Below are 10,630 nucleotides of genomic sequence, written 5' to 3'. Positions count from 1 at the left end.
GCCAGGCACCCTGAGAAGAGAGAGTTGGGGAGCAAGGAGGCCAATGGGAAAGGCCATGGTGACTATGGGCCAGAACCACCCCTGGCTTCCCTGCCTCTTCCATTCCTTCCACTCTGGGACAAAAGACAAACCAACTAAAGTCTCTGCCATCGAGTCCAGGCTGACTCATCGCAACCCGTACAGGGCAGGGTAGAGCCGCCCCTGTGGGTTCCTGAGGCTGTAACTCCTTACGAGAGTAGAAAGCCTCGTCTTTCTCCAGCGGAACGGCTGGTGGTCTCGTACCGCTGACCTTGCAGTCAGCAGCCCGAGCATAACCACGGGGCTCCCAGGGTGCACACTCTGTGACAGGTCGCACGGCAGGAAGGAACCCGCTCTCCAGCCACCTTCCCAGGGCTCTTTCTGCAACTCTGCAGGCGGTGCTCCCTCACGGGAGGCCTGGAAAGGGTCTTTTGGGCGGTTTGCTTCCCGTCCGCGTGGAAAGGGAAGGTGAGCTTCTGTTCTCAACAGGAAATGCACCCCCTACCCCACCCCACTCCCAGCTCGGCGTGGGAGCCTCCCGAGTTTCCTGAGGTGAATAACAAACCCAGAGACCGCTTCCACTCCTCGCAAGAGCATCATTCTCCTTTTATTATAAATAAGGCCGCATGAAACACCAGGTGCCCTCGAGAGCCCCGCCCGAGTGCAGAGGTATCTTTGGTACGGAAAAGACCCCAGGGCCCCGTCGGGGAATCTACTGTCTGAGTCCCAACAGGACATCGGAGGGTGGTTTTCTCAGTGGGCTTTGTCCAGCCGAGGAGGTGACTCAGGTTTGGTCGTGGCTTTCGGAGGCTGGTTTCTGGTAGCTGGGGTCCCCCCGCAAGCAGGGTGTGGGGGAAAGTCAGAGGGGCAAGAAAGGCACAGGTGATAATAAATAAGGAAGTCCACCCCCGATTCTGGAGATGAATCCCCAGGGAAATGGATTCCGATCTGGCTCCTGACAAGACACTCTGTGCAGGCCGATTCCAGGGCATGGGCCCAGTTGCTGTGGGATAGGGGAGGGCAAGCCAGGGAGGACAGACCCAAGCCTGCCACCCTGTGAAACTCCAGACCACTCAGGAAGGTCCCCTAGAAGTGTCAGGGGCCTGCTCGCAGCTAAGGGGCCCTGGGCCCTTAGCCATGCACACTGTCCATCTCCTTGAGCTTTCTTGAGTCCCGGTGTGAGTGTACTCGGGGGGGTGAGGGGCAGGGGGAAAACTCCTTCCTTCCTGCCCTTCTTGAGGTGCCCTGGGCACTCCTGTTAAACTGGGTGTTGTGTGGGGGTGTGGCCAGTCTACACTGAAGGGAGAGCCAGGTGCTGACTCCCTTCTTGGCCCTTGGCGGGGCTAGTAAGGCTCGTTCCAGGGAGCTGGGCCTCTTCTTCTGATCAGCCTCCTGCTCCCATGCCAACAGCATCCACTCCTGCTCCCCAGATGCTGAGACCCACCATGCTACGGGGAGGGGGAGACATGTGGCTGAGAATGTGGCCGCCAAAGAGCTTGGGGCTCTACCAGGTCTTCCCTCCACACAGAGTAGGCAGGTGGCAGCCCATGGGATGCCCGGTGCCATGCAGCCCATGAGCAAAGGGCTCAGACTCCCCAGCTCGTCGCTGTCAGTGCCCTGGCCGCAGTCCTCTCGCCGTTCCTGGTCAGTCAGCATGCTGGCAGTTCCTCTGTGAACCTTCAAGCAAACACTGGACATGCGGTGCAATGCCCATGTTGGAAGTGTCTCTACGTTGGTGTCCACAGAGGGCTCTGACCCCATCCTGGCCATCCACGAAGATGAAAGAGTGGCGTAGCACAGGAGCAGCCCCCCAGCCCCACAACAACGTCTATTTAAAGGCCCCACGGCCATTCAGGCACACCTGCTGCCACCATGGAATCCTGCTTCCTATCTACGGACCTCTGCATTCCAGGCACAAAGAGCCACGGGTCCCAACAGAGCCACCATCATCCCATAGAAGGCTTGTAGATGTCCCCGGGGTACAGGCGTGCTGGGGTGCCCACCGGCCTGGCCTCTGGGTCCTATGTCCTATAAGATGACAGCTTTGGGGGGCTGGCTGGCATGATCCGAAGGGATATGCAGGGAATACTCGCTCACGAGGGCCGGGGCGTTCTTGAGCATCTCATAGAAGGAGTCCACCGTCTGGCGGTAGAGGCTCCGCTGCAGGACGAAGGGCTGGAAGAGGTTGAGGGGTTCGGCCCTGCGGATGGCCGGCGGGAGTCCCGTGGCCTCCGGCACCTTGCGGTTGCCGATGAAAAAGTGGCAGAGCCGTTTCTCCAGCAGACTCTTCTCGAGCGATCGGAGCAGCTCTTGCAGCCGGGCGTCCAGCTGCTCGGCCCTCCAGTCCTGGCCCGGCCGAGCGAGCAGCAGGTGCAGCAGGGCCGTCTTCAGGTGATAGGTGCTGAGCCCGCTGGGCCCGGTCAGGCGGTTCTGCTTGGAGAGCAGGAAGGAGGCGATCTGCAAGCAGCTGAGGTGGCAGGCGCCCTCGGGCAGCGCCTTGGACTTCATCCGGAGGAAGTGCCGCTCGTAGACCGCGAAGGACAGGAGCCAGTCGGTGCTGGACTCCGGGCTCCCCTGGGAGGGCCGCCTGGGCAGGTGGGAGGCAAAGTACAGGTCCGAATCCTCGCACTGGATCACGGGAATCAGGTTGAAGGGCATACACTTCCCTGAGCGGAACTTGATCTTCAGGGAGCCCGGGGTGTCCAGCTGGCCAAAGGCCAGGTCGAACTCGTACTTGTGGGCGATGCGGTGCCAGGCCCGGGTGAGGGCCGTCTGGAACCACTTCATGACCTGCATGGTGTCCAGGTACGGGGACCCCGAGGCACACAGCAGCTCCTCCGTCTCCCCGCCAGGCAGGCCCCTGCCGTTCTGACTGTGCAGGAGACACAGCATGTCTTCCCCGAGCTTGGTCTTGTCGCACACACAGCCCAGCGTGGCGTCGTCGTCCGCGCGCACCACCTTGATCTGCCCGTAGCCCTGGCCGCCCAGGGGCACCGAGCGGCCGGAGCACCAGAGCTCGGGGTGGAAGCGGTAAGGCTCGGGGGGTGTGAAGGGCACAAAGAGGTTGCAGACCAGGGGCCTGTCGACTTGCCAGTTCTCGTACATGCTGCCCACCCCGATGAAGTCCTCCACCTCCATGTCCGTGTCCCGGTTGCAGAGGCTCCTCAGGGCTTCCAGCAAGTCATCCACGAAGCCTTCCACGAATTCCCGGGTGCGGGCGGCATCGGCCGTGGCCCCCCGGATGCAGCACTCATAGAAGTGGCCGAGCGTGGCCTTGTCGGGCAGGGTGAGACCGAGGAGCGGGGTGGCCCCCAGGCCAGGCAGTTCATCCTCGTCCCCGGCTGGGCACTCGGCGGGCAGCCCGTCCTGGTGGTCCTGCCGCCACACCTCGATCATCAGGAAGAGGATCATGCAGAGCGTGCTCCAGAGGTCCCAGGCGGTGCCGGTCTCGCTCAGCGGCGGGCCCGCGGCGGCCGCCTGCTCCACAGCCGCCTGCTCGGCCGCCAGCTGTGCCACCTCCTCCTCCAGGCGCAGCCGCTCCAGCTGCAGCCTCTCCTGGTGCGCCTGCATCTTTCGCAGGATCTCCTCCTCGTTCTCCGGGACCGTGGCGTTCTCCCGAGGGAAGAGCAGCGGGTGGTTGATGATGGCCGTCACCACCACCAGGCACACCCGGAAGAGCCCCAGCGCCATGGCCTGTGCTGACCTGGAACAGAGACAGGTGGACAGTCACTCTGAGCGTCCCCTGCACTGGGGAAACGCGCCCAACCCACAGCTCTCCCGTCCAACTCCTGTAACTTCCTTGGGGATCTCATTCTGGCCTTGGGAAAAGAACCCACCCCCCTCCCAATACGTTGCTGTCAGCCTTGGCTCAGTAACCCACCGCCATGGGCATCTGTTTCTGGCAGCCTAGCCGACCCCCTTTCTGGCAGCAGCTCCTTATTTTGCCTGGGGAACAATGCCCTTTCCATTCTTAGTCCAGATGGTCTGGATGGGGACTAGCAACGCAGTGAATTATTTAATAAGCTGCTTCTGGCCAAAGCCTTTGTTACTCCAAATGGGCCCGGGTCAGAAGGTGAAGGAAGATACTGATCAGATGATATGATTTAGCTGTGAATGAGCCTGGTGGGTGTGAAATCCGTCATCTCAGAAGCAGGCAAGGGGGATCTAACTACCAGCAAGAGAGAAGAGCCAGGAGTGGAGCGTGTCCTCTGGACCCTGAGATCCCTGGGCACTGGGCCTCCTTGACCCAGGGGACAGCTTGGATGCCCGCGGAGCAGCAGAGCAGCAGCAGCAGAATGGGACAGAGCAGTGGACTTCCTGGCCCGCCAAGTAAGTAAAGCTGCCTGCTTTGGGTTAGGAGGCTGACTAGTGGAACAGGATGCCTCTGAGCATGTAAGGGGTGGGTGAGCTGGGTACTTTCAGGTTGGAGCTTATAGTGGAGTAGCGTGCCCTTTGGTATTTATCGGCAGTCGTTAAAGAGCTTTGGAGCATTGCCAGGCCAGACAGAACCTGTGGGCATGGCAGAGAACAAACTGGCCAGACTGAACAACGGTATCCTGAGTATTTCTTACTACAATGCACCCCGTTAACTCCTCTAATACACTCCGTAATCATGAGCATTGTGAGTTCATTGTGGCCCCAGCAATGAAGTATTGAACCCAGCTGAAAAGCAGAGTGCTGTGGGAGACCGGGCGGGAACGAACCAAGGGTGAGTAGATAACCCAGGCCCCAGACCATCAACTCCCCAGCCTATTCAACTCCCTTGGTCACAGTGATGGGTTCAGGAATGGAGCTGTAGACTCAATTCAGACCAATGGGAGACATGCCTAGGAAATCCTGGACCCAGGGAGAGAAGGACTGGCCGTGTTGCCTAGGGTTGCCATGAGAACAGGACTCCACCTTTAGGGCTGACAGCTGGCTACTCCCATGAAGGAGCTCCTCCCTGAGAAAGAGGCCAACACAGGACACAGGACTCTGGGCCCGGTCCTGGGGACACAGTCTGAGCCCCCAGATCCAGCTAGAGCGTGTTTGAAGTCATGACTGATGGACCTGTTCATCCTAGAAGCCAACATGTCGCACTTTTGTGTTTAAGCCAGTTTGAGTTGTGTGTCCGGCACCTGACATGGAAACAGTCTTGACCACAGCAGCTCTCTCTTCTTCTACAGAATCCTCTCTGGCAAATGCCATCTTCTCTCGATGCAGTAAAACCGAGTGGCTAAGAGATAGGGACTGGGCTCCCAAGCCATGCCCGTCTCACTGTGTGACCTTGGGCATGTGGATTCACCTCTCTGAGTGCCAGTTTCCTTCCTAAACAGGAGGCTCGCTAGTGTCATTGCATTGGTGGTTGTGCGGCACCGTGAGCAGCACACACTCACGCCCAACAGTTGCCGAGTTGGAGGCAGCTCCTTTCTGTCCCAGGGGAGACGGCTCTGCACTCCCAACTTCAGACACACACACCTCCTGGCCTCCCACCTGCCCCAGGACAAGGAACGTGCCAGAGCCTTTGTACCCAATGGGCACAAAGGAGCGGGCATGTGACACCAGGTGAGGGCACCTCTGCAGCTTGTCCCTGGCAAGAGGCAAGACACAGGTGGCTTCTTTTGGCTGCCAGCCACCTTGTGCACAGCCAGCTGCTCCGATGATTCAGGCAGCTCCACCCTGCTCGCAGCCGGACGCACCAGCAAGACAAGAAAGGAGCGGGGTTGGGATGGGGAGGTGGGAAGGGAGGTTGGTCTGGCCTCTGCAGAAGTCAGTCTGCAGGCAAGTTTATTTCTCAGGGGTGGCTCCCCCTGAGAAGGAACGATGGGGGCCAGTGAAAGTGGAGGAAGCAGACTGGAAGGAGGGTGGGGTGAGAAACAAGCAGAGGGGCAGCCTGCCAGCTGGTCTTCTCCACGCCCAGCAGCCACTTGCTAGATAATTGCAGAAACAGGCCGGCCCTGGTTTTCCTATTAGAGAAACATCAATGGGAAGAGAAAGAAGAGCCGGGGTGGTCCATGGCCAAACTGGGAGGGTGGCTGCTTCATGTGGAGCTCAGTTGCAAGAGAGAGGCATGGAGTTCTAACAGGGAACGGCCAATGACGAGATCGTTTGGGGTTCTGAGTGCCTCTGGGGCCCCTGTACAACCTGTGAGCACAGCAGGCCCTGACCAGTCACTGGGATAGTCCTTGGCAACAAACAACTGCTAGAAGCCCCTGTTTCCATGCCAACTCAGGGACAGATGCCACCCACTGAGGCTTGGCGTCATCACCCAGTCCCGCCACTGAGAAGTCCTCCTCTCTCCCCAAGTCTCTGATGCTCCCCGTCTATCTTTGTGCAGGGAAATGGCAGGCTGTAACATCCCCTAGGACCAATGCAGCCTAAGGCCAGACTTCACGCTGGACCTTGAGCCAGGGGTTAAGAGGGCGGACATTGGAGGAGACAGAGTTAGCCCCCTCAGCCCCCGCGACTGTCAGACAGCTGTCCTCAGACAAATCACTCAAGGCCTAGGAACTTTAGTTTCTTTCCCTGTGGAATGGAGAGACGTGGATTCATTTATAGATCATATTTATTTAATCTACCCACTCCTCACTTATGGGCAACTCGGTTAGGTTTCAAAGGCCAGGCCATTATGGGAAAATGGGTGTTATGCCAAGATGGAGGATGGCCACAGCCGGTCACCAACTGGAGGATGACCACATTGTTGCCTAACTGCCAAACCTGTGAGCATCCTGGGCCAGCCGAGCCACCACCACAGTTGGTGCTACTCTCGTCTTCGCACCATGGCATACATGACTGACGAAAGATGCACACCACTGATGTGCAATACGGGGGGACAGATCCTTTACTAAGGTCATACTCAGACAACACATGCCTAGCAGATGTACCTGCTGTGACGAGATGATGCATCAATGTAGCAAAGTGCTTCTGCCTGGGCACGTTTCCTTACACAGGGGAAGCTGCAGCGAAGAGGCCCCACCTGATGTGCCTACTTACAGGGGTTCATGACAGCGGGCCACACAGACACACTTACAAGGGACTCTGGCAGGAGCAGTCAGCCCTCAGTGGCAGTGACGGCAACAGCAGGGCTACTAACAAGACTGGAGGGAGGCACACGGACACAGGGTTACCAGAGCCTGGGCTGTAGAACCAGCCTGACCTGGGTGTGAATCTTGACTCTGCTGCCCTTTGCTGAGTGAACGCCGGTGAGTCGGCGTCTCTTGGACGCCACTGCTTTCCCTGTGAGACGGGCTAATAGCCGCCTAGCATCCATGGGGAGTGTGAGAGTTAATCAAGATAATGCATCTTGGGTGCTTAGCACAAAGTCACTACTCCACACATATCATCCACTCCTTTCCACTCCTATTGGGGTGAAGGGGGCTCCCCAACACTCGAACGGGTCCTTGGGAGCGACTTTGTGAATATGGAAAATATTAAAGGTGGACAGCAGGGCACAGGACTGACAGAGTGACTATATTTTCCATGGGTAGATACAATGGGGCTCACAGATCTTTCATAAGGCATGCCCGTCACACAGCTACCATGTCCATGGTCAATGGGTAATAACATAACTGGGTAGCATAATAGAACTGGCAATGATGTGAGTCATTGTCTTGACTTTGTGCTAGTTGATTTCAAAGCCCTCTGAGCCCTCCCCACGGGTTTTAATCTCAGTATCTGTTAGAGATGTCAAAACAGAGTTTGCTACATTTTACGTTGGGTTGGCTATAGAACCTGATTGCTCTTATCTACAGGTAACCCCCAAGCCCAGTGAAGTAGTCAAGACACAGAAACGATTCATCAATCAGGGTAGCTCCTTTAAGACTGCTCCTTAATGGGGGTGGGGGGAGGGTTATTGGAGGGATTGTGTCCAGTCATGAGAATATGTATTAAGATTTACTTACTATATCTCATAACTGTGAGGGTCTTCCCCCACCGGAGTCAGCTTTTCAGACCAGTACACTTAGGAGCATAGAGGATTTAGCTGCATGACATTCTCATCCAGTCCCTCGGTTGACCACACCCTCTGTCTCCTCACCTGCCAAATGCACCAGCCCCACCTGACTCGCAGGGGTGTGGAGGTACACACGCTCAAAAGTGCTCGGGAAGCACAAATCGCTCCTGTGAGCTGAGATGACGGCTGCTCCTTGGCATGTCATCCTGTGTGTCCACCCTGCCCCCCAGCAAGGGCAGGGGCACCCCCCAGAGCTCAGCTCCTCCTAGGGCCAGGAGTTCCCAGCAGGCAGTGCGCCAGGCTCCTCCCGACTCACCTCCTGGCCTGAACCACTGCCTCCCTCCCAGGGCCCAGGGCCCACCGCCACTTCACTCCTTGTTGAAGCTCCCAGTGCGTGGCTTGTGTGCAGCACCTGAAGGCATGGGCAGGGAGGGCCAGGCTGGGATGGGGATGGGGCAACGACCTTCTGTGCCCACTAGTCAGGATCAAGTTCAAAACTCCTTTTCCTTCCCAGATGGCAGGGAAGGCACAGAAGGCACAAGCTGGGGTGACTCAGGCCAGAAACATGAAGGGGGCAGGCACGGAGTGTGGACCTTCAGAGCCGTGGGTGGCTAGGGACGTTTCCAAACCACGAGCTAGCTACGTGCATGAACACACACGTGGAGTCTCCACCCCCAAAGGACCCCCTTCTCCCAAGGCCGTGGCTAGCAGCTTTTATCTTTACAACTCGGGCTCGGTTTGAAAATAACCCTGGCTCACCTCGTGGTGACCAGCTTGTCTGTCTGCTGGCCAGGAAGCCGACAGGAAACCTGCTGCGTTCCTCTCCACCCCCGCCTTGCCCACAGAGATGGGGTGGCCTACGCAGTTCATGGCTAAACTTAGCTTGGCCCAGGACCAGGGTCACCGGGTGGCAGGGGCGGAGGAGGGGGTCAGAGCCCTCTGTGTGCCTGGGCCAGGGCCAGCAGCTACCTCAGACCCTTCCTCCGAGACTGGCCAGGAGCCCAGGACCCTGGGGCTCATGCCAGATGGCTCTGTCAGGGAGCCTCCTGCCTCCCCGGAGTTCCCGACAGCACCCCAGTGCAGGTTCCCCCGGGGCACAGCGCTAGGAGATATCACATGCCCACAAGCTTCCATTCTTCAAGCTCTCACCCGGATGTGGTGGTCACAGGAGCTCCCTGTGTGCTCCTCAGTGGGTGTTAGCCCTGTCTCACAGACACATTCACCAGGGCCCAAAGAGACAAAATCATCTCCTAGCCATGCAATTGGAAGAGAGTGGCCAGGCCGGGATTCAAGCCTGTTCAGCAGGTTGCCTCCTGTAAAGCCCCTGAGCTGTGTTTGCACGGCACCGACTCTGTCCCCGATGCTGGGTGGTACAGGCCCACAACCATGAGAACAACAGGACCCTCCGGCAGCGGAAACAGTAAGATCCACAGAGAGGCAGCCAGCCACGAAGTGTCCTTACAGGCAAAGCAAGCTGTGGGGCATGAGGCGCTCCTAGACAATTGGCTACAAAAGGGAGGAGGAGGGAGATCACTTTATTCATGTCCTTTGGGAGGCCTCTCCCGGTCTCTATACGTTCCCTCTGGTCCTACCTGTTGAGTCCATATCAGTGTGCAAATTCTTTGCCACATCCACCTCCTCCTCTCTTTCCGGGCAGGAGTCCCACAGTAGACCAGGACAGTGTGCAGCCCCTCACCTGCACCCCCAATACTCCTTTGGCTCCCTCTCTCTCCTCCGCCTCACTCAGGGTGACAGGACTCGGAAGTCCGTGCTCAGCAGCCAAGTCCTCCCCTGGGACAGTCCCCAGATCAGCAGCAGCAGCAGCAGCACCTAGCAAGGTGTTTGAGAAGCAAAGGCTTGGGTGCTAAAAAGAACAAATAATAACAAATCCTAAAAGTAACAAATCCCACCAGTGAGGTCCAGCCTGAGTGCTTGAACAAGTCCTCCGGGTGGGTTCTAACGCCTGCTCAAGTTTGAGAACCACCCCTTCCCCCAAGCCAAGGTGCTCAGATGGGTCAGAGAAGGGTGGTAGCAGAGAGCAGGGCTCCAAGGTTTGCCCCACACTCAGCTAGCTGGCCAGATGTCATGTTGGCCCTAAAGCCAAACACCGGTTGCCACCCGCTGACTCCTCCTGTTCATTACGACGGCACCCGTGGCCTAGGCTTGGCGTCATCCTCAGAGCCCTAAGGAGCAGTGGACATGTTTCCTTTACAAGGAAGAGTAGAAGAGAAGGGTGCCCTGTGGGTCCAGGTGCTTGTGGTTCTCTGGGCCCCCTTCTCACTGTCCAGCCTCTGGGGTCTCTGTGACAGAAGGGACCTTAGGAGGCCTGCATGGCCCCAAAGTTTGGGCTAAGTCCCTGCTATTTGTGCCTGGAGAGGCATGGCCCCACTAACGAGAGACAGCTGGGGAGCCACTTGGGGGGAGGGGTTGGAAACAAAGTCAATGATTCGAGAAAGGCAGAGGCGAGTCATATCCGTCTGTCTTAGTCTCACTTGACATTTTAAAGCTCATTGCCATGCAGCCGATGCTGACTCCTGGGTAAGGTAGACCTGCCCCTGTGGGCTTCTGAGACGTAACTCTTTAGGGGAGTAGACAGCCTCAGCTTTCTCCAGTGGAGCGGTAGGTGGTTTCGAACGGCTGAGATTGAAGGTAGAAGCCCAACATGTAACCACAACACCACCA

General features: G+C 57.8%; 1 protein-coding gene across 1 annotated transcript; it reads right to left on the bottom strand.

The window, feature by feature from the left end:
- Positions 1 to 603: 603 nt before the first annotated feature.
- LOC101647713 (inositol 1,4,5-trisphosphate receptor interacting protein) lies at positions 604 to 3,775 on the bottom strand. Its single transcript, XM_004700939.2, has one exon. The coding sequence runs from the start codon at positions 3,706 to 3,708 to the stop codon at positions 2,047 to 2,049; it is 1,662 nt and encodes a 553-aa protein (XP_004700996.1). The 5' UTR covers positions 3,709 to 3,775; the 3' UTR covers positions 604 to 2,046.
- Positions 3,776 to 10,630: the final 6,855 nt, after the last annotated feature.

This window comes from Echinops telfairi, unplaced genomic scaffold (assembly GCF_000313985.2).
Source record: "Echinops telfairi isolate 266 unplaced genomic scaffold, ASM31398v2 ScPeMD7_70;HRSCAF=299, whole genome shotgun sequence".
Lineage (NCBI taxonomy): Eukaryota > Metazoa > Chordata > Mammalia > Afrosoricida > Tenrecidae > Echinops > Echinops telfairi.
This window is presented reverse-complemented; position numbering and strand designations above follow the sequence as displayed.